This window comes from Cyprinus carpio, chromosome A7 (assembly GCF_018340385.1).
Source record: "Cyprinus carpio isolate SPL01 chromosome A7, ASM1834038v1, whole genome shotgun sequence".
In the NCBI taxonomy this organism is placed as follows: domain Eukaryota; kingdom Metazoa; phylum Chordata; class Actinopteri; order Cypriniformes; family Cyprinidae; genus Cyprinus; species Cyprinus carpio.
Genome location: NC_056578.1, coordinates 41,032,410 through 41,060,352, shown reverse-complemented (window position 1 = coordinate 41,060,352; position 27,943 = coordinate 41,032,410). Strand labels below are relative to the sequence as shown.

General features: G+C 35.9%; 1 protein-coding gene across 7 annotated transcripts in view; it reads left to right on the top strand.

Moving 5' to 3' along the window:
* The first annotated feature begins 3,849 nt into the window (after positions 1-3,849).
* The window catches only part of LOC109065430 (signal-induced proliferation-associated protein 1-like), a 54,728-nt gene continuing 30,634 nt past the window's right edge, over positions 3,850-27,943 (top strand). For 6 of the 7 annotated variants that reach the window (XR_006160520.1, XR_006160518.1, XR_006160516.1 and 3 more), the window contains exons 1-3: positions 3,850-4,132; positions 4,273-4,599; positions 24,921-26,534. Coding sequence is in view for 2 of the 7 variants with exons in the window: in XM_042761197.1 (XP_042617131.1) it covers positions 25,409-26,534 (1,126 nt within the window). In the remaining 5 variants the exon portion in view is untranslated. Of the gene's footprint in view, positions 4,133-4,272; positions 4,600-16,826; positions 18,608-24,920; positions 26,535-27,943 lie in introns of those variants that run through there. The other variant, XR_006160517.1, reaches the window with a different exon arrangement.

The window sequence follows — 27,943 nt, the reverse complement described above, 5'->3', positions numbered from 1 at the left end:
AATAAGGTCCAGTTGGTTGCCTGATTTGTGAGTAGCAGTAGTTGACACTCGGTTGAGATCAAAAGAGGCAAGTAGAGTGTGGAAGTCAGCAGATAGAGGTTTATCTAGGTGGATGTTGAAGTCTCCAAGCATAACTAGGGGAGTACCATCCTCAGGAAAGGTTGAGAGCAACACATCTAATTCATCCAAAAAGTTACCTAGTGGTCCTGGGGGTCGATAGACAACTACAAAATGTATTTTAAGAGGGTAGGTAACAGTAACGGAATGAGATTCAAAGGAGCTGTTGATACCAAAAGATGGTAAAGGATTAAATTTCCAATCATTAGAGATGAGCAGACCAGTACCTCCACCTCTTCCAGTCAGACGGGGGGAGTGGGAAAATGAGAAATTATTGGAGAGGGCTGCAGGTGTAGCAGTGTCCTCTGGTTTGATCCAGGTCTCTGTCAGGGCCATGATATTTAGCTTTGAATGACTAATAATAGAAGTAATGAAATCGGCTTTGTTTACAGCAGACTGGCAATTCCAGAGACCAATAGAAAAAGAAAGTAGTGTATTAGCAGACATAGGCAGAGTGTGCAGGTTGTTAGGATTGCGCTGCCTACAGTGTGTGATGCGTGGTTTGCGAGTGGTAGTGATAGTAGGGATCTAGAAACACATAGTAAGAATTGGTTATAAAAACTGAAACAGAAGTGAAACAAGTAGTAGGAAAAAGGATTAATCAAAACAATACTTATATCCCTTGCCGGTGTCCCTGCCTGGAGGAGTCACACGGTAGAGTCGATGGTCTTTACACTCTGTCTTCACACAAGGAGGGCTTAACAGGAGGGCTGCCACAACCGCTGCCGCAGTATACTAACCTTTTTTATACCCGTCAGACAAAATGGAAATTGAATTCAGCTAACAACCCATTGCTGTTTATCACAACAAAGGTCTAAGCAAGCGCACAACACTGACAAGGTATGCGATAGAGTACGAGACCAAACGCAGCACGTCTCAACACAGTAAACAAACAAGCCTTTCCTAGCAACGACAACTGCGCTAAACCCTAATGAGACAGGAAATAAATACACTTACGATCTGCTTTTAATATGCATTGCTAAGGACTCCATTTGGACAACTTTAAAGGTGATTTTTTATTTTTTTTTTGCACCGTCAGATTCCAGATTTTCAAATAGTTGTATCTCGACCTGATATTGTCCGATCCTAACAAACCATACATCCATGGAACGCTTATTTATTCAGCATGTATAAATCTCAATGTAAATATATATATATATATATATATATATATATATATATATATATATATATATATATATATATATATATATATATATATATATATATATACACAGAGAGAGAGAGAGAGCTACTCTTCATTCTCTACTTGATGAACCATTCTTTTATTTTTTTTTTTTTTTTGAGGTGTGCTTTGGATCATTGTCTTTCTGGAGGAGCTTTCTGGCAAAGGCAGTCAGGTGCTGATTTAATATCTGTTACTGTATTTGTATCCTAACAAGCTGTCCAGGGCCTTTGGAAGAAAAACAGCCATGCAACATCAAAGACACACCATACTTCACTGTGAGGATGAGGTACTTTTCTGCATGACTGTCCTTCTGTTTACACCAAACCAACCTCTTGTAGTTTTAAGTTTTTTGTATTTTATAGTATATAACAAACCCCACCAGGACCACTACTAAGAGGCTGTTCTGGAAAATGTGTTCATAGAATGTAGTGATAATATTGTGAAAAAATTATGCAGAAGGTTAAATTGGGGATTTGTTTTAGTCATGAGAAGAAGAGAGTAGAATGAAAAGCAGGTCAAAGAAGCAAATGAAAAAAAAAATAAAGAACTGCCTTTTTATAAATACTTAAAAATGACTAAATCTGCAATTCAGAAGCATCAGGGACAATGGCATCTTACAATCATGCACTTGTGATCTGCAAAACTGCAACAGTACTAACAATGTCCACTAGATGACCATATAATCATTAAAAATGTCTGGGTATTGGACTGAACGCAGGTTATCAGAGTCCTCTTTTATTTTCTGAGAGTATTTTCTGGTAGAGTACATACAATTTTTTTTATCACACTCTGACTATAATGCTGTTTAAAGTGAATTTGAGGGGGGAGGGGGGCTTTAAAATGTTTAAATATTTCTATTTAGTTTTAATGTTTTTTTATTTCAGGTTTCGTTTTAATTTTAGTACTTCAGCTTGCCTTGGCAATTAACTGAAATACATTTTCATCTAATATTTATGTTTAGGTATATTTTAGCATTATTTTGAGCTTCATTTACATAAAATTATTTTAAATTTCAATTGATTTTTGAAGGATTTTATATTTTTAGTTAAGTGTTATTTAAATAGTATTATAGTATTAATTAATATTTTCAATTAGTCTTTTAGTTTTTTGAATGATCATTTTCAGTTTTCAATTTTAAGTAATTTTGTTGTGTGCTTTTGTCATTTTATTTATTATTTATTCAGTTTTTTTAGATATAATTTATTTTAGTAATTTTAATAGCTTTTAACTTATTTTTTACGTTTTTTTTTTAGTATCTAATATATATCAGCTTTATTGACACAGAAGACTCCAGAACTCCAGAAGAGCTCTGGTTGTGGTTTGTGGCTCTGGTTGTGGTCTGCAAGGTTTCAATAAGAAATGCATGCTGATTTAATTGACATATTCTATAAAAATAAACATTTTTTCTAATAGATATTTTGAACCAACAATAGAACCAACTCATACTTTCCTGTCTTACAGTACTGTTGTCATTTGGGAATTAGACAAAAGGATTTGTATGTGTGTGTGTGTGTGTGTGTGTGTGTGTGTGTGTGTGTGTGTGTGTGTGTGTGTGTGTGTGTGTGTGTGTGTGTGTGTGTGTGTCTGTGTGTGTGTGTGTGTACATGTTTTTCTATCCCAGTGGTGACTTAAACCTGAATACACAGACTCATAGGGACTCATGTCACCATGGGTCCCTTAATTGAGGTCCCCATGGGGAAACAAGCTTATAAATTATGCAGAATGAGGTTTTTTTGAAAATGTAAAAATGCAGAATTTTTTCTGTGATGGTAAGGTTTAGGTGTAGGGTTGGTGTAGGGCGACAGAAAATACAGTTTGTACAACACAAAAACCATTACGCCTAGGGAGGCCCCACAAGGATAGTGTGTGTGTGTGTGTGTGTGTGTGCTTGTGTAGAGCACATTGACCAACCCCCCCAAATCACTCCTCTCCTGCATCCGTGGTGTTGGTTTAGTATCAGGGAGGGTCACCCCACATTACTGCCAGATGGTCAAGCCATAGGAGAGTCCTCTATCTGTAATATTGAATCTAGCGCAGAGCCGCACCCAATCCTAGTCATTATAGCACATCTCAAGAGAATGACCGTGTATGTGCTGACATGAGTCAGGAGTGTTTAGGCTTATACACAATCACATACACATGCATTCACACCCCCGTTGTACATACACAAAAATGCTGAGAATTGGATATACTCTTAAAAATAAAAGGTTCTTTATTGGAATCGATGGTTCCATGTAGACCCCTTAACATCCATGGAATCTTTCCATTCCATAAAATGTCCTTTATAGTGGAAAAAGATTCTTTAGATGATTGGAATGTTTACCACACTAAGAAAAGAACAAAGGAAACCAAAATGGCATTGCTGTGAAACCCCTTTTTGGGACCTTTATTATCTACTTCATACAAATCTAGACTCTACTCATCCATATATTAGTATAGAAACAGGATTACTGTAGCTACAGTGAGGAGGAGGCTGAGGAGCCAGAGGGCAAGAGAGATCCAAGCAAGAGGGTGAAGGAGAGAAAAGACAGGAGGGGGTGGAGAACAGTAGCGTATGCGGGGCGGAGGAAGGGGCCGGCTTTAGTTTGATGTGAATGGGTATTAAAGACAGCATGCTAGAGGGGCAGAAAAAGACGGAGAGCAGCTCAACCTGCCCCTGTAGGAACAGCACAATGTGAGCTTCCTACAGCAAGCTGTCAAGGGTGGATTGCATTTCGGAATTTATATATTTGGGTGAAGCAAAAAGAGAGCAGAGTGATCACAAAAATGCTGTCGTGAGGAGAAGAGACGAAGGTGTTTATGTGGAGTTGAGATGAGAGCTGGGAGGTAAGGCCGATGGGTTTTTTTGAGACAAAGCTGCCTGTATCGCCCATTTTGCTGTACACTATATTCTTGGAATACTATTTAATTCAATGTGTGCAAATAATTGTGAAATTTAGCAATTTCCAACTGAATTTTTTTTTCAGTGCACATGTCCATTCTGCCTTTTTTATGTGTGGTTTGTGTGGAGGACACAAGCAACAGAGAGACAGAGAAGAGGATGTGTCAACACAGTAAAGGGAAACACATTGTGAAGCAGAGGAAGTGATGTCTGAGGTTGAAACCATGCTCTGCTAGCTTTACACGTCTGCACGTCATCGCTGGCTTGTACATGCACACACATACAGACCGACACACACACACACACCGAGCCCCGCAGACCTTTGCTGAGGATGTGCACTAGATGAAGACAGACAGAGGACATGGAGAGGAAGGATATGAGGGAATGACCGTAGAAAAACAGATTTAAAAAGGTAAGGATTTCTTTCACATTTTCTAGAATTCAAGGATCGTGAAGTTTGCACAGATGATTTGCACTGAAGTTATTTCCGCAAGCGCTGCTGCTTCTTCTGCTGCTGGTGCTGGTGTTCAAGGTGGAGAGGAAAATGCAAGATGCACTGTAGTGTCTCTCTCATTAAGGATGGGGGAAGGGTTGCTCTCCAGGCTCTAGGGATAGGTTGGTAATAGATGAGAATAGAGGGAGTGGAATAAGAATAGGAAGAGCAGAGATATCTTACGTAAACATGCAAAACAAAGGACATGACTGCATGGCTTTGACGGCACCACTTGACCCTGTGAAACTGACATTAATGTGCATAACTGCACAATGGTGTCTTGCACCTTGACGCATTTGTTCGGATGTGGTGTGATGATGTTAGCGATGCATGAGTCTTGTTTTTTTTCTCATCCTCTCCCTTCTCAGTTACCTCAGTAACACATGCGCTTGTTGGGTTCATTTGACTATTTTTTGCTTTGTGAGGTGACTCTGGTGAAAATCATAACTTGTAAACAATCTATGTGACGATAAACCTGCTTCAGATATATCAGAATATATTAGGACAATCAACCCTAATAAAAAAAAGGAGTACTGTTTAGCTGTTTTTTTTCTCTCTCTGTATTACGGAAATAATATACTTAAGTGTGAACTAATTATTATGTGTTCAGACACTTAATTCCATGTTATGCGCTAAATGTATTATAGTTTAAATTTACATTCAATGCAGTTAGCTCACCTTTAAAGTAATTTTTGACCCACTTAAGTACATATTTATATACAGTTCCATAGATTGTAGGTATTCATACATTTGCAGATGAAAAACATATTTTTTTTTGTACATTTGGGAAGATGCTGAAGCAAACAATATGGATGTACTGACAGCATCTAAAATGTGAGAAGTATTAAGTACAAATATAGAAATGTAAAATATTTATGAATCATTTATATCACATTTCACTTTTAAATAGTGACATTTTTACCATTTTATAGATATACAGTATTCATATAAGTCATTTAACCCTATAACCAAAGCTAAGCAAAAACACTTATATAATAATATATAGTTATATAAAGATTAAAAAATGCAAAGAGACAATGATTTTAGTTACAGTATACCATTAGGTAGATAATCTCTAAACCAAACCCTAACCATTTCATAAAAATATACAGTATACAGAAAAATGTAACAGACTGACAAGTGTAAGAGCAATAGTTTATGAAATTATCCAAAAACAGATTCAAAAAGAAAGAAAGAAAGAATGAATGAATAATGGTTAAAAATTACAGAAATTTTATTTATGCCAAGATTTTAAAGTGTAGTTTTGTTTTAAAATATGTAAATTCGAATACAGTATCATTTCTGATGAAATATAAGGATTTTTAAATCTGAGATAATGCAAGAAAGAACAGCGCTCAAATTAGCATGTGATCAGTATGTCTTAGCATATCTGTGGTGCAAAGAGTCGAAAATCAATAAAACTGCTGCGAGTATCTGTGGGAAACTCCGAGCTTAATGCCATGAACGCCAACTGCTGTGTGAGATATCACTATTAAAGAAGAGCTGAGAAATGCACACACATTTGCACCAATGTTGAAACTCAGCCAAAGTGTAATGATGAAATTGGGAAAGACAAACAAGCTTTTTTGCTCAGACATATAACAGTGATGTAAGGAGGATGAGACTTCTGATAATAACATTATTCAGCACAACTAGAAAAAAAAAAGTCAAAAAAGAAATTGGATGAATGCATTCTTTATTTTTTCTTTTATTCCATTTATCTTACACTGACCTGCTCTTACATGCAAGCGGAGCTAAATATATGTTAAAATGGCACACTTAAATATTAAATGCTTTGACCCAAATGATAGGAAGCTGTGCTGATGTAGATGCATGATGCTCTATATAAGAGATAGTGAGGGAGACGGATCCCATTATCACATGACAGGCCACAAAAATACCCCACACTGACTGGAAAACATGATCCCATGAGTATTTGTATGTATGTGATTCTACCAAGTGTACTTACATTTACATTAAAATGCACAATATTGACATATTGACAGTGTCTAAAGCATTAATCATTTACACATGAACAACTTTATACATGGTATAGTTCACCCAAAAATGAAAGTTTAGCTGAAAATGAACTTAATCTTAGATGTAGATGAGTTTGTTTCTTCATCACATTTGGAAAAATGTAGCATTGCATCAGTGTCTCAGCAATGGATGCTCTGCAGTGAATGGGTGCCGTCAGAATGAGAGTCCAAACAGCTGATAAAAACATCACAATAATCCACAAGTAATCCACACCACTCCAGTCCATCAGTTAATGTCTTATGAAGCCAAAAGCTGTGTGTGTGTCTTTATTCCAAAGTGACAGATCTGTAGAATGAGGACGTGTGTCTAATTTGGTAGTTTGTTGTTTCTCATTATTGACATTAGAGTGTATATTTGCACTGTAAACTCTTATTGTATGATTATTGTGGTGTCTGTGACATAATATCAACATATCATATGCTTGAGTAGCTGCTAGTTTGACTGCAGTTTGGTCTGTGAGATATCTTTGAAATGTTAGGCTGTTTGGTGATAATTACAGTAAACCAAGAGAAGCTGGGTTGTAATACATTGTTATACTGAGAAACCTTGGGGGTTGAGCAGTGAATTTACATTTTAAAGGCACTGACTGAAGATAATCAGGAGACATTATACACAAAATGCCAAAGAAGAAAAGAAAACAGTGTGAACTCTAGTGTTCTAACACTTTTAATCATCACATGGCCAACATTACTGTATACTGACAGCTATTAGCTGTCACAATTTTGGCTGATGTGCCCAGTGCATTTTGCAGAAGTAGCATTTTTCATTCAAATAGAGTGTGTTTAACAGCAATAGCAATGCAGCAATGTCTGCCAACTATTTCGCATAACATGTCTTGACTCAACAGGGATCAATGCTCTCATCTTGCAATATGTTTTGTGATGGCAGACATCACAATAAATGATAAATGGACGATGAACTGTTAGAGCAGTGTGAATTTTCTTCTGCGGTGAGAAAAGCAAAACATCTTAAACGAATGCTCTCACACACATCTGTGGGCACTTGCACACAAAGAGGACGTTTGTGCACCGTTTCTGTTTAATTCTGTCTGGCCATCTGACAATTGCTTGATTGTTTGATAAGAGGCCTTTCAATAGTCTCCATACATTTAAATACTGACTGGTTTGATTGGACTTGCTGGATAAGGAGAAGCGCTTGTTTAGTAAAATAGCAGTACTTACATGTCTGTAGTGTCTCAAAACTAATTTCAAGATGCATTTATAATTGTTCTTTTTTTTTCATGGTCTGATCACGCAAAAAGACTCCATCTGGCTGGTTCTAGTATATTTAGGCTGTGATATACTAAAGGTACTAATTTGATTGCGCAGTCTAATACATTCCATGCAAACTTTGTGACATGAGCATGTATCTGGTATTAGTATGAGAAACTGATTCCAATATACAATAAATATTACAGTACAAGCCTCTGTTATTGCTCTGTTGTATTGAAATTTAAAGCTGTTTTCCAGAAGAAGAGCTCTTTGATAGACAGATATCTAATTCGTCAAATCTTTGAGACTCTAAACTTGAGATAGATAAACAGATGAACAAGATGCACTATTTTAATTGGTTGTTGAATATTTTGAGTTCTTTGTCCAGTTTCTCATGTTTATTGTTTAAAACAGTTTAATTTTTTTTTTAGCAGATTCTCTGTACATTCCTTGAAACAAGTTAAAATATGAAACCTAGACAAATGAAATGAGCTTGATATTAGAAGAACTGAGCACAGGGCTCAGCTCACCCCAAGCTCATTAATATTAATTAGGTCAAGAAAATGGACACTCTAAGAAGGTCACATCAAGTAATGTCTGCTATTCTGCATGGCGTAGCTGATATTCATAAGCTAAAAATGTGTAAATTCACACCTGATGCCTTATTTTCAGCATGTACTTTCACAGTATTTGGCCAAAGAGATGCAACCTACAAAAAATCAAGTGTCAAGAAAGAACTGTTCACTGGAAGGTTCTTTAAGGAACCCAAAATGGTTCTAATATGGCATCACTGCAGAAACCCCCTTTTGGACCTTCATTTTTCAGAGTGTATAAGTTAATATTAGTTGAAAGTGGGGAAAAAATTGTGAGATGAGAGGGGAATGTAAATTGGGAAAAGGAGGGTGATGAAAGGCTCTGAAGCAGGCGCAGGTGCAAAGACATCAGTATGTATAGAGTGGACAGTGTGACAGAAGTATAATGGATGTAGTGATGGAGGGAAGGGTTATCTCTTATGTGTCTCACTCTGTCTTTCACTGGAACAGTTGTTCTTCCTGGCCATTTGGGCAATAAGCCCCATTTTTAATTCAGTTCAATTCAAGTTCATTTGTATAGCGCTTTTTACGATACAAATCATTGCAAAGAAACTTTACAGAAAATTAAGTTTCTACAATATTTAGTAGTAGCTTATCAGTGGTGACTGTCAGTTTATGTGCATACGGCAGAAATGTACGGAAAAACCTATTAAAGACATAATCAAACAGACGATGAACACTATTAACAGTAATTATTATATGATGCAATCAAACTTATAGTAAAATTTGGTAGTTATGTACAGTATGTTGTTTCAGGGTTAGCATCATCTGAGGTCCTCTGAGGGGTTCACAACATCTCCTCACATGTTCTGCATCAACAATAAATAAAAAAAACCCCGCAAAAAAACAAAAAAACAAATAGAGACATAATTAGCGTAGCTGTTGTTTCAACCAAGTAAAATTAATTAATTTAACCCAAGCTCAAGAATAATAATGCACATCTGATCAGATATAACTGCAGTCCAAAATTATGAGATGCATTTTTTGAATGCTTGGCCAAAGAGGTGTGTTTTCAGGCTATACCCAGAGTTTGGGGCTAAATGCGAAAAAGCTCTACCTCCTTTAGTGGACTTTTCTGTCCTAGGTACTACCAAAAGTCCAGCGTTTTATAACCTTTGGGAGCGTGAATGATTGTAGTGTGGTAGAAGACTAGTTAGGTACACAGGAGCTAAACCATTAAGGGCCTTAAAGGTAAGTAATAATATTTTGTAACTGATACAGAACTTAATATCACTGTAAAAAATTATTGTGATTTTAACATAAAAAGACAGTAACTATGCTACCGTAAAAACCTGTTAATTGTTTAACAATAAGTTTCCATACTATACTGTATATGGTGAATAACTGTAAAATACTGTTAAAATTACGGTTTTTGGACATGAAAAAGAAAAAGTCATTGTATAATTTACAGTGAAAAAATGTAAATTAACACTACCAGGATTCCCTGCATGACACTTCATATTTGATGTTTTTTTTTTTTTTTTTTTTTTTTTTTTAATAACTATAACTTTCTTCTTAGTTTTTTTCTTCTCAGTTGTGTACATTAGGATTTTATCTTAAATCTAATGTTGTTAAATGAATGTTTATTGCATTATTTCAGTATCATGTGTTACTATAATGGTAAATTAAAATGTTTTACAGTGAGGTTCCGGCTACCACAGCTGCCGGTATTTTACCGTAAATGTGACAGATTTTTTTACAGTGTAGGTAGCCAGTGCAGAGACTGTAGTATTGGGGTAATATGATCATATTTTCTTGACCTGGTAAGGACTTTAGCTGCTGCATTTTTGGACTACCTGTAGCTTGTTTATTGAAGATGCAGGACAACCACCTAGCAGTGCATTACAATAGTCCAATCTAGAGGTCATGATTGCATGAACTAGCTTTTCTGCAACAGAAACAGGTCTAGCTGCAAATTGTAATCTACAAGATTCTGTGTACTGTTTTTTTGGTCCAATAAGTAATATCTCTGTCTTATGCAAATTTAATAGAAGAAAATTATTGGTCATCCATTTACATTTAGCAGACGCTTTTATCCAAAGCGACTTACAGTGCATTCAGTCTAACATTTTTTACCTAACATGTGTTCCCTGGGAATCGTACCCACACAACCTTTTGTACTGCTAACGCAGTGCTCTACCACTGAGACACAGGAACACCAAGCTTTTATATTTTTAACACACTCTGTTAGCTTAGATAATTTAGAAGTTTCATCTGGTCTCGTTGAGATATACAGCATAGAGTATCATCAGCATAACAGTGGAAACTAATCCCGTATTTTCTAATAATATCACCAAGGGGCAACATGTATATTGAAAATAGCAGAGGACTTAGGACAGATCCTTGTGGCACTCCATATTTTACTGGTGATAAATGAGATGACTCCCCATTTAAATAAACAAAGTTCATTACACTAGCAGTCAAAATTTTGGAATAATGAAAATTTTTGTATCTTTTTGAATGAAGGCTCTTGCGCTTACCAAGTCTGCATTTATTTGATACAAAATATAGAGAAAACAGTACAATTCTGAAATATTTTTACATTTTAAAATAACTGTTTTCTACTTTGAAATATTATAAAATGTAATTTATTCCTGTGTTAAAAAGCTGATTTTTTAGCATCAATATAGTGTCACATGATCCTCTAGAAGTCATTCTGATATGCTGATAGAAAATAGTTATTTTAAATTCTAACAATATTTATTTATTTTACTGTATTTTTGATCATATAAACAAAGCCTTGGTGAGCAGGAGAGAACTCCTAACTATTCCAAACTTTTGACTTGTAGTGTACTTTTATTCATGATTAAGGTTATCACCAGACTGCTCAAAAGGGGGGGACTTGTTATAATAAAACCCATTTACACTCATCTTCTTAATAATACAGGAAGGAACATGTAGATATGTGCAGAAATGTATGCATAGATAGAGGAAGTCACCTGAACTCACACATAGAAAACATCCAAACCATAGTAGCATAAGGATTAAAATACTCTCATTTGAATTACCAAACTTAATTCCCTTTGTGTTGTTCCGTCATGCAAGTTCCTCTTCCTCTTCGTGTCATACAAACACACAACTCATAAAACACATTCAACAGATTCAAAAGCTCTAAAAAAGTGTCTAATTGTTGCTTTAAACTTCTCCAATATGAAGTCTGCTTGTGTCTTCTATCTCTGTCTGTCAACATTTTTCACATGAAGACATGCAACATTGCAAGATTGTTTCATTTCACCCCCATGAACCAAGCTGTAGACTTCCTGCTTGAGGTTTTGTTCTTGTTCTAAAGTTTGAATTCGAGATCGAACAAAAATCTATGACTTTTTAAGCATATCCTCAATGTGGTCTGATGGTTTGCTTATGAATAACAGAATATGTCTTTAAACATGTCCTTCCATGTTTATGGTTATTTACATTGTCTTACTGACACATTTATTTTGTCAGTCCTCTGCTATTTTTGTCGAGCAGACGTTTTTTGACACTGAACATAAAATGGCATTTATGTTTTATTTAGTGTTCGGTGTCATGTGCTAAAAATAGTGTTGCTTAAAGCACTGGGGTGACCTTGCAGAAGTACAATATTACAGGAACATTGGGCGGCCAATTTTTACTTGGGTTGCTCTCTAAGTGTTGAGAAATGAGACAGAGACACAACTAATGCACAATTTCCAGGACGCTTGTGAAAAAGAAGTGCATTTAATTATACATGATCAGTTGTCGTGTTCCTCAAATTGTGTGTGTGTGTGTGTGTGTATATATATATATATATATATATATATATATATATATATATAGACACACGTCCTCTTCCAGGCAGATTTGTAACATCTTTAGTTGATTGGAATGCTTTTTTCAATGCTTTGGCTCTTTTCTTACAGCCACTTTCTGATTTGTGAAGCTCAACAACCTTGTTCTGCACATCAGAACTATATTTTTTGGTTTTACTCCTTGTTATGGATGATTAAGGGAATTTGGAATTTGTGTTCCTCATATTTATAATCCCGTGGAACAGGAAGTCATGGCTGGACAATTTCATGTTCCTAGTCACCCTGGTGTGCTAAAAACTTAAATATTAATGGGAATATACTTCAGAGATGTTTTACTCATAAGAATTTCTAGGTGTGCCAATAATTGTGGCCAACATGCATTGGAGAAAAGCATTTATTTCATAATGTGAGTTTCGATTGTTTCACTTCAGTGAAAGGTTAGAGATTTGTGATTTTTATTTTTTAAATGAAAGATAAAAATAAATGATAAACGATGCAGATTTATTTTCTGCCTTTGCTCATATTTACCAAGGGTGCCAATATCAGTGGATATTAAAAACTACTTGTAGGTAGTATAATATTAATGACTTTGTTTCCTAAAAGACTTAAGTACACCTTTAAAAAGCGCAATTTCCAATAATGTCAAATTAAATGTTTTACTTTAACGTGCATAGAATGTACATTTGACTTTATTGAATCTATAGATAACAAGCAGCATTGTGCAGCCCTTTTTATTGACCTCTCTAAGGCATTTGATACAGTGGACCACACAGTGCTTAAGCACAGACTGTGGGCTGGACTTTCTGAACAATCTGTTAGCTGGTTTGATAATTATCTTACAGACAGAACTCAGTGTGTACAGGTGGAGGGCAACACCTCTCGCTATCTCAAAATAACAAAAGGTGTGGGTCTTGGGGCCACTGCTTTTTAGCCTCTATATAAATAATATTGACAGTAATGTGTCTAAAGGAAAATTTCATTTTCATGCAGATGACACTGTACTGTATTGCGCAGCACCCACCGCAAGACCAGGCTGTCTCCCAATTACAATTTGATTTTAACATGCTTCAACAGAATCTTTATGATTTAAAACTTGCTTTAAATGCTGAAAAAACAAAAGTCATGCTTTTTTCAAATTTGAAATCCAAATCAAATCTGCCTTCAATCTTCACTTCCCACGGTACAAAGATTGAATGTGTTTCTAAATACAGATATCTTGGTATTTTAATAGATGAATCTCTTTCTTTTACCTTTCATATTCAGCAGCTAGCAAAAATATTAAAACTTAAACTAGGGTTTTATTTCAGAATTAAATCCTGCCTTTTGTTCGAATCTAGAAAGAGGCTGGTTGCTGCAACTTTTCATGTCTTTACTTGACTATGGTGATGTTTTATACATGCATGCTTCGTCTCAAAGTTTATATATCTGGACACTGTATATCATGGAGCTCTGAGGTTCATCACTGGTCTTAAAGTCCTCACTCACCATTGTGAATTGTATGAATGTGTTGGATGGTCTTCTCTATCTATGCAGAGACTTCAGCACTGGTATATCTTCATATACAAAGCTATTTTAGGTCTTCTTCCATCCTACCTTCTGACCTACATCAGTGTAAATAATATCAGGACTTACAATCTTCGTTCAAAAGATCTTTTTCTTTTGTCTGTTCCAAAGCTTAGAAATGAGCTGGGGAAAAAGCGTTTGAGTATGCTGCTCCCTCTACATGGAAAAAGTTACAGAAATCTATGAAACTTAATAAGCTGGTATCATTGGTCGCTTTTAAGATGATGTTAACTGACTTGGAGGCAGCTACATCTGGCTGTAGATGGTTTGCCTGATGTGTTATGGATTGTGGTTGACTTTAAAGGATTTGTTATTTCAGTTGTTTTATGTTATTATTATTTTAGTGTATTTGTGCCTGTATGTATGTATGGTTGTACTGCTGCCTATTTTAGTTAATTTTCTGTGTACTATATTGTAACGTCATCCTTTCATATGTGTAATTACACAATTTAAATGCGTGACATATAAGTTTCTGTAGAAATGACATTAAAGTATATTTTAGTGTGCCATAAATGCTTATCAGAACAGTCGGCAGAACTTTAATCATATTTAAAATACAATAGAAGTAATAATGAAATAACATTTAAAGGGATACTCCATCCCAAAATGAAAATTTTGTCATTAATCACTTACCCCCATGTCGTTCCAAACCCGTAAAAGCTCTGTTTGTCCTCGGACCACAATTTAAGATATTTTGGATTAAGTGATTAATGACAAAATTTTCATTTTGGGATGGAGTATCTCTTTAAGATACAGTATTTTCGGACATTTAAATGCAAGTTGACTGCAATTAAATGATAATTTAATATACAGTAGTTTTAAATTATATCAAAATGCAATAAACTGCACTTAATAAAAATAAATACATTTGAACTATAATATATTTTTCATTTAACTGCAATCATCTTTCATTTAAGTGTCTGAAAACATTACATTCAGTTCACACTTAAGTATATTCTTTCAGAGTGTATTAATTCCATAATAGTTTATTTGTGTTTACATAAAGACAAAGCTGGATTCCATAATCCAGCTACAAAGATTTTAATACTCAGGATGTTGATGAAGAAGCTATACTCTTTTGACATTTTTGGCTAAGCGCTGAAGTGAAATTATCATCCATCAAAAGCACTGCCAGTAAATATTGATTTTATTTTACTCAACACTATATCAGTTGTTTATAAATATCAATATGTGCTAAATACTTCACAGAGCATCTTGAGTATGATATCAACTTGCAGTGACAGACTGATATGAAGTCATGCGGGAGGAAGTAAAACACGATAAGAAAAACCAAGAATATATACAATTTTGAACAGAATAGTTTATGTACATTTGCAAATTCTTGTTCTTTTTTCTTGGGTAAGATCTCTGTTATTAAGGGAACTGTATTCAAGATCTCAGAGACATTAAATCCCATCCCTAATGATCACAGGAGATTCATTTGAGACGTGTGATAACTGCAATCTGTCTTGGTTGACCACTTGTGATTGTATCACACTAGACATGTTAAATGTTAATGTAAATGGGCCTTAGTCTAGCATTTGTATTTTTTGTATATAATCTAGAACATATACACATACATTGTTCCAATTCTATTGACAAAAATGAGGGAAAATAATTTAGCTTTGTATGAGAGCATATGTTAAAATGTACACATCACTATCAAAAGAAGAGAGAAACTGTCTACACTTTGAACCAAACTGAAGTTCACCTTGTTCTTTCAGGCCAGACAGGATGGCATGACAGTTTCATCCTCCCAACATACAGTACATAAAGGTCAGGCAGCATCACATCATTTCCTGTCAAACAGGAAGCAGACCCTATAATAAGGGTTAATGTCAGAGTCAGACAAGAAACATAGGATACAGCTTCTCTGAAATAAAAAACCACATTCCCCTTTACTCTGCTTTCTGTTCTTCAATCTAACTATTATTTAAATAACATATATTTATTATATATTCATTTCCATTATGTGCAGCAGAACCCTTTTATCCTTTTCACTGTTTAATCCTAACTGCATACAGGGAACTTAAAACTGTAAGAAACACTGGGCATCACAGCAAGCTGTGTATCATAGCAACTTGATTTAAGTGTTTTGCATAGGCCCCAATGGATCATTGCAATTTTCAAAATCAAAACTGTTTTGCTGAAATATGGATATATGAAGTATAGGGGGAAAGCAGTGACTGCATACTAATTTGTGGGTCATGGAGAACAAAAAGTCAGAAATTCAGAAAGAGCTTTATTGCCAAGTATGTTTACACACGAAAGGAATTTGTCTTGATGACAAGAGCTTTCAGTGTAGTAGAAAGTACAGACATACAGACATGATAGTGCAGTCACACATATGAATTACACAGTAGAGAGGAAATATAACACTAATATAAGAAAAACATGAAATTAAACAATGCAATATTATACAGGGGTATAGAGAAAAACTAAAAAAAAATTAAATGAATGTACAGATATGTTATTTACAATGGACCCTGTATAATTGACTCTTCCTCTTCTTCTTTTGAGTTAGCTTCTGGTTCAAACATGCTGTACATGGCTGAATGAATCCAGTATTGCTACTTGTGTTGTGATTTTACAACTTCAGTTAACCAGGTGAAACTAGAGCAGGTGTGATTGAGTGGAGGTGGGACTAATTTGCATATTCATTAATCGGTATATACTAAATAAGGTAAGGGTAGAGTTACATTTAAGTCATTTTAAGGCATGAAGAAATTATTTGCACAGGAACATTTAAAACATTTAAAGATGTCATTTTGATTATCAAAGTAGCATTTTAGGGGTAAAATTAAATTAGTGACAGCAGAGGGACTTTACAAATTAGTTTGAAGGAACGTATCAGGCACGGTTTTTAGATAAATGCATAAAAACATTTTTTTTTTTTTTTTTTTTGTGATAAAGGTCAGGTTAACCAAGTGCATCTAAGAGCTACTTTGTATTTGGCGATAACAATAATAAATGCATAAATAAATATATTATCCTATAATGCTGATTTATGTTTGTGCTTGCATATTTGCCAGTCCATAAATTATATTTATGAAAATGCAACTTATTCTACATGTTTTGACTCTTCAACATGAATTCATCTTAAATCAGATTTCCGGCCCAATAAAGGCTTAATATTTTGTAGCCTGGACATATAATATGCCAACATTTATATTTTAGTTCCCAATCAGCAATGATCTATATCTAGATTCCTAAATACAGGACAACAACAAGCATTTCCCATGATATTTATTTATAAAAATGCTGTAGGTTAAACATTAAATAGCCAGATTCAGTCTTATTCATTTTGATTCATTTCTCGCATCACTTACAAATAGTATAATGTTCTTGACAGATACACTATCCTCAAAGAAATGTAATATTACTCCATTAAAAAGTAATGGGCAACATCATTTTAAACACAACTTTTTTGCATCTATGAAAAGTTTGAATACTCTAGCTGGGTTGTGGGAAACATGGAAAAAGTTTTAACATATTTGCATCTTTTTTCAGCTACCAATTTTTCATGCATGAACCCACAACTGTAAAAAAAAACACATTAGTAGGTGATGCACCTGAAACTGAAAATAGGTGAGAGAAAGCAGAAAGGCCACAATCATACTGACACTATGAAATATGTATGATGTTTGATAATGCATCCTAAATGTTTTATGTAGTGTAAACATAAATGAAAAAAAGACATGCAACAGTCTCCACTGAAAGTTCAAAATATCCTCTTACCCACAAACATACAAGCAAAACACAAACCACATAATGAGACACATGTCTAAATAACATCAATAGCTTTTAAAAAAATAAAATTCTGAAAAACAAGGCTAAAGAACAATAATTCATGTGAGTGCTCGGTGATATGGCTGTACCATAAAGGACATGAATGCTTAACGAAAGCTTGGTGCAAATACATGAACATCTAAAAAGCTAAAAAAAAAAAAAAAAAAAAAAAAACCTGTACTACATTTTTCATAAAATGTCAGAAAATTGGAAGTGAAACTGAAAGGTGAATATGCGTACTGAGAATGGGGAGTTAGTAATTTCCCATATCAGAAAGAGGAAACAGATAGTGTACAAGTAACCACATGCGTTAAAGGCACAACATAACACGAAATGCACTACAGATTCTGATGAATCGCTTGTTGGATTCTTTTAACAGCTGTTGACCAAAACAAGCGTTAATTCCTCACAAATAAACCCATCTTGGCGATTGAATTAGATGTGCAGTTGCCCTCCAATCTAACGAATTAGGGAGCAGTCTTTATAATAAGTGAGAAGCAGCAATTCTGGCTTTCGGTTCTGCTGCATTTGCTCAGTGCGCATATTTTGCCCCCAAATCTGCACTAAGCAGAAAAACCGTCTCTTTCAAGAGAGGACAGTGTGAAATGAGATCAGGACACCGTGTGTGTGTGTGTGTGTGTGTGTGTGAGAGAGAGAGAGAGAGAGAGAGAGAGAGAGAGAGAGAGAGAGAGAGAGAGAGAGAGAGATGAAAACGTCAAATCCTCGTCGTTCACCTTTAAAATACATCACCGCAGTGTTTGCGTATTGGAGCTTGGCTGGCGCGCGCATCGGAAGGGCTCGCTGCACCATTGCACCTGTTCTCGAGGTTACAAATCACAGGAAGTCGCTGTACAAAAACGGCGTATTCGTCGAGCTTATGGTTTAGACTCGAAAAGAATTACCCGAGGGAGAAAAAGAGAGAGCGGAAGAGACCAGACAGCTGTCAGACATCGCTTTGTTGTCGGTGAGTTTCGTTCGAGAACGCTGTTTTTAATGCGAGTGACACCGAATGCCACTGATGCAATCGGCACGGAGACAGTAGCGGCGTCCTGTAAACGAGAAAGGATGTGCTCGCTCGCTTCTTTGTTCGTTCGGTTACTTCGTCCTGTTCCGGTTGGCATTGCTGAAATGTAGCAGGCAATGATTCATATCGTCGTCTATTCTGTGCGAGCAGCCTTTGTTGTTATAATTCTCATATAAACGCTCATTTTATCGTAAAGCGATTCGTTTAAGCGTTGATGAGTCGGAGGCAGGCAGATGATTAACTGCATCCACACTGCTCTCATTGCGCTGCTGCCCTCTTTTAGCGACATTTGGATGCAATTTAGTGCATGGATGAAACGGCACATCAGCACAAAAACGATGCGGAGAAAGACATGATCTATTCAGGGCGGTTCTGGGGTCAGTGGATATTCGGGTTTAGCCCAGACATCTGTGGATGCGTGTGGAGCCATCCATTGATTAAATGTTGGAAACATAAGAAGGACTTTACTTTAATGTTGAAAGTTTTAATGAAATGGGTCTCATTCCCGGCTAAAGCTAAAAAAAGGACTCACTAGTCTTTAACGAAGGATTGTGGATTTACCAAACTTTTGAAGTTTATTGCATAATAATGGTTTTTGCAAGAACCCCAGATGGCTTCATTTATGTCAAATATTCTGTTTTATGTTTCTTAAATTTTAAGTGCTTTTTACATCTGGCCAAGACACCAGCACATTCTTTTAGTGTCTTCTATGGCAAGCCAATTTATCCTAAAGCTGCAGCATTATCGGTCATAATTCAGTTCTGGCTAATGCAAAATTATATATATATATATATATATATATATATATATATATATATATATATATATATATATATATATATATATATATATATATATAATGCAGTTTTGACTTGGGATGCATCAGTTCGTCATAGGCATGTGTTAACATGGTAAAATGCTAACTAAACAATAATAATAATAAATAATAAAAAAACTATATAAAAATAAAAAAATACCAAATAATACAAAAAAAATATTATTAGTAGCATTTTATTTTTATTTTTTGTTTTGTTTAGTTAGCATGTTAGTGAAGTATGGATATGTTACATTGATTAAGAAAGAAAAAAAAACATTCCTTGTATCTGTCTGGGCTGGTATGCAGAATTCTGTTATTAGAATATTTCTTTGTCTCAGATGACTTCCTTCTTTATTTTAGAGACCTACAGTTGACTTTTCACAAGTCTAATTCAAGAGCTGTCTAATTATATTAAGACAAAAAAAAAAAAAAAAAAAAACCATTCAGGTTATTTTTAATTTACTTAACTAGTAGATATCTGTAATTCAGTAAGACTAGTCAGAATTAGACTGTAATTCTATTATAATTTGTAATTACAACTAGTCGTTAATTCAGAATTATATTTGTACTCATCAATTTAAAGTTACAGATATCTAAAATTCTTACATTTGGTAAGAATAAAATGAGAAGTAGTAATTTTAAGATCTTTACAAGGTTAAAAAATAGCATTATAGATATCATCAAATTCATTATTACTAGTAAAAATGTCATGAAAGACTGTAATTAAAGACTGCGATAGTAATTCTTACTAGTCAGAACTGCTTATTACAGCTTTCTATTCACAGGCAGCTCATTTTGGTAATTGCATCTCATTAATATTTATTGGGGCTTTTATAAAAAGCCAGGCGAGAAAGTCGGCACTGGATGAGGCCAAGAATGAGTTAAAACAGTTACAGAGCATTAACACTGATTTTCAAAGAGTGTAATGTAATATAGTATTTCATGTTCCATGGAAGATGGATGGATGGATGGATGGATGGATGGACTGAGGAATGTTGAATAGGTTGGCTAAATGTCAATATCCATAAATGACAATGTCTACCTTCAGCAAGATTTGAAAAGAGAAAGATATGTGTAAACTGAATCTGAGAACAGTTTGTTTTGCATTTGATGAGGAGTAAGTAATATATATAATCATGTCAAAATGCCATTTTACTAGTCAAAATTCATCAAATCATGATTGAGATTAAAAAATATGTATTTTTTTTTTATTCTAAAATATATATGTTTGTGTCTGTAGTGTAATTTAGGAGCTCTACGGTTGCATTTTTGCAATAAAGTGCTGTGGTAGAGTTCTGTATTTGGAGTTTCTATAGTTATAACTCAGTAATAGAGCTTTTCTTAGATTTTTACAAATGCAGTTGTAAAGGTCATGATTTTATTTATACATTATTATTATTATTATTTTTATTTATTATTATTTTTTTTAATTAAATTTCAACAAAGATCACTGGTGACATTAAAATACAAAACTGCTTGCCATAGTTTTTTTTTTTTTTTTTTTTTTTTTTTTTTTTTTTTAATCATTTGCACAATGGGCACCATAATAATTCATATGATATTTAATTTTGCAGAATAAACGATATGCGCCAAACTTTTTGTGACACTACATCTCATACCTTAGAACTCTTAATGATGAATATTTTTTTTAAATAAAAAAGTCATCAGGCATGTATCTGTGATATTAATCCTCCTCTTCCTCCTTTCCCCAACAAACCAGAATGCAGAGATAGGCTAGAGTTCCTGAAAAAGTGTGTGTGCAGGAGCAAATAGTAAGGCAAAAAATCATGCAACCTGGACCAAAAAACTTGGCAAACAATGTTTCATATATTATGAGTACTTTCCGATGTATTGGCAAAGTTTGCAGGAAGCCCCCTCCTCCTGTGAGCAGAGCAGCTATTGTGCAGGTCTGCTGGGTGGATGTGGTCTGATGTACGCTATAGTCTCTATGCTATTTTTGACTGAAAGGAAGTGTATAAAAATGAAAACTGTTCTACCTTAGCAACCACATCATGTTTGTGCTGGTGTTTAAATAGGCCTGTGACACACATGACGCTCATGTTTTCAGCGTCTGCATCTCACTATGAGAACATGAACACTTAATCTTCAGAGCTGTTCGGAGAGTCTAAACTACCATCAAATACACACTGAAAATCAAAGATCTTTATGAAAACCCATCAAAATTAAGGTTTGGTTTAACTTGAAGAAATTATGACACAGATATATTACTTTTGTGTACTAAAAGGAACTTCCTAGAGTAATAATAATAATATTAGTATTTTTAAGGAATATCATAAAGCCAAGACATTCTTAATCTGTGTTTTAATTAATACACTTCTGTTGTGCAGCACCTTATTTGACAAAAAAAAAAAAAAAAAAAAATGCTATATTTTGTTTTGAATTGATTGTTATTTTCATCAGATATCATTTTTGATTATAAATTTGTGTTGAATCTTAAAATCATAAAATCATTAAACAGAATTCAGAAAAAAATAAAATGGAAAATACAAAATTTTGTGCAAAATAAAATGGATTTCATGGGGCTCTAAATTAAAAAGTTACAGTAGGTTACCTTTATTATAGGTGTCCTTGTTACAGTGTAATTAAACATTTATGTACTGAGTAATATTAATTAGCTATTAACTATATGGTTAGGATTAGTGGTTAAGTTTGGTTTAGGGTGACTTGCATGTAATTATGCTTAATTAATTGTTATTATAATATTAAGTATATGTAACATATGTAACAAGGACACCTTAAAATAAAGTGTTACCAAAGGTTATACTTGCAGTTTAACTGTGCAGTTTAACAGACTAGTTAATTTTATATTAATTCCCATTTAACAAACATATGGAAAGCATTTCCCTCCTCATTAATGGTAAATAAATCTTGTGAAAAATATCGATATTATATGATATAGAAATAAAATTGTGGTAATATATTTGGCCATGTCGCCCAGCCCTAGACTGGAGCATATACAGATGCATCTCAATAAATTAGAATGTCGTGGAAAAGTTAATTTATTTCAGTGATTCAACTCAAATTGTGAAACTCGTGTATTAAATAAATGCAATGCACACAAACTGAAGTAGTTTAAGTCTTTGGTTCTTTTAATTGTGATGATTTTGGCTCACATTTAACAAAAACCCACCAATTCACTCAACAATCTCAACAAATTAGAATATGGTGACATGCCAATCAGCTAATCAACTCAAAACACCTGCAAAGGTTTCCTGAGCCTTCAAAATGGTCTCCAAAGGTTTGGTTCACTAGGCAAAATGGTCATGGGGAAGACTGCTGATCTGACAGTTGTCCCAGAAGACAATCATTGACACCCTTCACAAGAAGGGTAAGCCACAAACATTCATTGCCAAAGAAGCTGGCTGTTCACAGAGTGCTGTATCCAAGCATGTTTACAGAAAGTTGAGTGGAATGAAGAAGTGTGGAAGAAAAAGATGCACAACCAACCGAGAGAACTGCAGCCTTATAAGGATTGTCAAGCAAAATCGATTCAAGAATTTGAGTGAACTTCACAAGGAATGACTGAGGCTGGGGTCATGGCATCAAGAGCCACCACACACAGACGTGTCAAAGGAATTTAGCTACAGTTGTTGTATTCCTCTTGTTAAGCCACTCCTGAACCACAGACAGCATCAGTGGTGTCTTACCTGGGCTAAAGAGAAGATGAACTGGACTTTTGCCCAGAGGTCCAAAGTCCTCTTTTCAGATGAGAGCAAGTTTTGTATTTCATTTGGAAACCAAGGTCCTAGAGTCTGGAGGAAGGGTGGAGAAGCTCATAGCCCAAGTTGCTTGAAGTCCAGTGTTAAGTTTCCACAGTCTGTGATGATTTGGGGTGCAATGTCATCTGCTGGTGTTGGTCCATTGTGTTTTTTTGAAAACCAAAGTCACTCACCCATTTACCAAGAAATTTTGGAGCACTTCATGTTTCCTTCTGCTGACCAGCTTTTTGAAGATGCTGATTTCATTTTCCAGCAGGATTTGGCACCTGCCCACACTGCCAAAAGCACCAAAAGTTGGTGAAATGACCATGGTGTTGGTGTGCTTGACTGGCCAGCAAACTCACAGACCTGAACCCCAGAGAGAATCTATGGGGTATTGGTCAAGAGAAAAATAAGAAACAATAGAAAAAAAATGCAGATTAGCTGAAGGCCACTGTCAAAGAAAACCTGGACTTCCATACCACCTCAGCAGTGCCACAAACTGATCACCTTCATGTCACGCCGAATTGAGGCAGTAATTGTAGCCGCACTGGGTAGTACGTTAACGTTAGCTCAAATGATATAAATGAAATACTTTTCAGAAGGCCAACAATTCAAATTGGTGGTTTTTTTTTTTTATTGGTCTTATTAAGTATTCTAATTTGTTGAGATTGGTGAAATTGGTGGGTTTTTGTTAAATGTGAGCCAAAATTATCACAATTAAAAGAACAAAAAAATAAAAAAAATACATCATTCTTTCAACAAATAAATCAAATAAAACACTATCACAACACAATTTGAGTTGAATTACTGAAATAAATGATGAAAAAATAAAAAAATAAACTTTTCCATGACATTCTAATTTATTGAGATGCACCTGTACACAAAACATTGAATGGATTCATAAGAAACCATTTATTATTATTATTTTTTTGTTCTTAATTAATTATTAAAGAAAAGTAAAAAGAAAGACAAATCACAAGCAAAATAGAGCAAATACAGACAACAGAGAATACAGTTTTTCAAGACTCTACCTGAAGTCAAATTATTGAATGAATTTTGATATTAACTATATATATTAAAGTTAAAAGTTAACCAGCCAAACAGCAGCGAGTGGTTTTCATTTGACATATTTGTTGTTTGGCATGTTTACATTACCAAGACATTACCATATGTGCCAATACAAAAAGTACTTTGACCAAATTCTGAAGTGTATTTGATCATTCAGATGTGTATCCATATTACTGCAAACGCTCTTCACAAAACAAATGTGCAAAGAGCTTATTGCTTTATGCTTAAATGGAACACTGAATGTTCAGCACGTTTGTCTCTCATGGTACTTTCTGCACTTTATTAGTTGGGAAAATAGGTTACTTATTTCCATCTTCAGCGTGTTATACAGTACACAGATTGTAGTTTTCTGCTTAGTGTCGGATTGTTAAACCTCGTCCACATGACACAAGTCTGACCACTTTTAATATAAGAAGTAAGTGATTGTTTAAAGTCAATCAACAAACCACTCTTATATAAATAACTTAAAGCGATCTGTCCCACTAATAGCCGCACGGATCGATGCAGAGTACAGTGTAAGTGGTTCAGCAGATTTTACCACAGCATATAATGTACTGTCATGCAACACAGTGTAATTTAGAAAAAAATGCAACATCTATTATCACATACAAACTAATAATAACTAATAATAATCATTGTGTTTCAGGAATACAGTGGAGGATGCAGCCGTGGTCTCTGAAGAGCACAGAGCTTGTGGTTGGCAGTGAACTGAGAGTAACAACGAGGTGTACCTGACTGGGAAACCAATTTCAGTCAGTCCACATACAGATATAGTCATTCTGCTGGATGCTTCCTATAACAGTAATGATGAGAGTAATCCTGTATGTTAGAACTTAAAATGTTCACCGAGAGATTGAAATCATCTCTGGAGCCTGTGCGGCTGTTATTTTATTCCAAGGCAGAAGGTTGCGCTCAGCCCTTCTGAATATTTTAGTGAATGAGGAACCTATTGAACGGAGCTCTTCTGGCAGCACTGGAGAATTTCAGTGTTCATGGCTAGAACAGAAACATTTATGTTGGTCACTTGAGTTCCCCAAAAACTCCTTATTCACACAGATGCAGTACTTTGGAAGGGAGGTGTAACAAAAGGGGCAAGGCCAACTGAAAAGTGAGAGCTTCCCACAACTTCAAATCATGCAATCAGACGATCTCTTCATCCGCAAGCTCCGCAGGCAGAGCCCACGCCCGACCCTAGCGAGAGTGAACTTTGACCCCAAGCAGGATGGTGGTAGCGTGCGGACACGAGTCGTGGCAGAATGGCCTCCTAGGAGAGAGGGAGAGGAAACAAACAGCGAGACTGTCACACCCAGCGCAGCTGCACTGAACCTGAGGACAGTAGGTCGTGGACACATAATGCAGCGCAGCAACAGTGACGTCACCCTTGGAGATTTGGATTCAGCGGGGCAAGTCGGAAGGAAGCTGCTCCGAGTAGGGGGGGACAAATCTGGGACTGTGGGGCCATGCGAGTCCCTCCACCGAGAGTACGGTAGCCTGTCCTCACTAGAAAGACAAACCCAGATTGTAGATCACAGTTCGGAAGATCAAGGTGTTCTCAGTCCCAGTGCCTTGCGCTTCAGAGATCCGTTTATTCTGCTGGGTCTGCAAGAGGCACCTCCGGAGGTGGATGGCGTGTATCAAGGAAACTGTTCTCCAGCAGCAGACACATCAAAACCGGTTAAGCCCCCAAAACCAGAGGGGCTCAATAAGAAGGCTAAATCGTCCCCTCTGCAGGCCTCTCAGTTTTCCTATGACCAAGTCCCAGGTGGTGCTTGGGTGCGCAATTTTGCACACTATGACGTACAGAGCATCCTCTTCGACCTGTCGGAGGCTGCAACCAATCGAGACAGCATCGGACGCAAGAAGAACATCACGTCCGGTGCGTCAGCTGCCTCTCAACTCCGTCCACTTTCACAATCCACACCTTCCTCAGTTTCTCAGGGCGGAGGGGGCAGCTTGGGAAGCGGGACTGGCTCAGAAGATGTAGAGCAGTCCTTGCTCGACGAAGGAGATGGGAACGATAATGATCTCCTGCTTAGCTGTCCTCACTTTCGGAATGAAATGGGTGGCGAGGAGAGTGTGGGGCTCAGCCTGCCGCGGGCCAGCAGGCACAGGTGGAGGAGTCTTCAAAGTCCAAACAATGCTGTGTCCGTGTTAGAGGAGCCCAGGGAGAGCCATGTCCAGGCACAGGGGAAAAGTAACTACTTCATAGAGCATGCAGACCTTGGGGCTCGATACTATCACAAGTACTTTTACATGAAAGGTGAGGGTGTGTGTGTGTGTGTGGCAAAGCTTGTTTGCACTTTTTGAAGAACCATATTGCATACTCATTTTCACTGCTTAGACTACATCACTCTCAGAAAAATTTGCAAAAATCATACTTTTATGAGTACAACAGCTTGTCACTGATTAAGATCTTCAGAAGCACTTGATTATTAAAGACAGGTGTGATGGAGGACGGTTGGAACTGAACTAAACAGGATTGGGCACGCATGCCTTAAGGGGTACTAAAACATAAAGTATTACTACTCTAAGGTACTCATAGGCACCTTAAAGGGACCTTAAGGCAGTGGTTCTCAACTCCAATTCTCAGGACCCACAGCTCCTCACATTTTGTGTGTCTTTCTTGTATGACACACTCAGGTTGCATTTACAGGTGGCATTATAATGCGACCTGTATCCGGATGTTGTCCACATACACATTGAAAAGACAAGTGTAAACGTGCTTCTGATCGGAATGTTATTTAAATATTGCTCGGGAAAGAGAGATCCGCTCGGTTATCCAGATAGAGAAGTCACTTGATGTTGCCAAGTGTAAATGCGCCGTGTCCTGATTGACTGATGATCCAATCTGCTTGATCAGATCACGGTGATCACATGTTAATGCCAAGTGTAAACGCATCCTCAGTTCAGTTCAGTTCTCTCCTTACGAGCTGCTGATCTGCATCAAGTGCATTAAATAAGGAAGATCCATGAAAACAACTAAACACGCAGTATTATGCATGCCACTTTGTAAAGAAACACTATACATCTGCGCACATACGCATTCCTATAGTCTGAACATGTAAAATGCATGCGAATTATGTCACCATTTTCACAAATTCACGTTTTCATAGTTTACACAGAGATGGTATCATTTTCAAAAGCATGTACTTTGAAAAGTTGTTTTCAAAAGTTTGTTTTTTCAGGCCTCCAAAACGCAGTTGTCATGTAAATGAACGGCCAAAATAAAAAAATGTTTTCTGTTTTTAGTTGAAAATAATGTTGTGTAAAGGCTAAAGTGTACTTAGGTTTTTACGCTTAAACTTGGGTCCACATACATTGCGTGTGATGCAGATTTTGTCATCAGAATAGTACGCGCATACTGTATAAATACCATCTGTTTTTTGTAACCGTGCGTACTTTGTCACACGTGCGCATTAACTTGGTTTTGCACTACTCGCTTGTTCCACAAGTTGGCCGCATTAGCCCAGGCCATTATTTTACAGTAGAAAAATAAACTAAAGTGGTGAAACAACAACAAAATAGTGGAGACTGCAACAACAACACATGGCCACATTGACGAGCGCTCGTCTGAGGGGGTTATGAGAGAGAGAGCAGCAACTTTAGTTTAAAAGTGTACAAAGACAGTTATATCGATCATAACTTCTGGAGAAAAATAGTGCAGACACA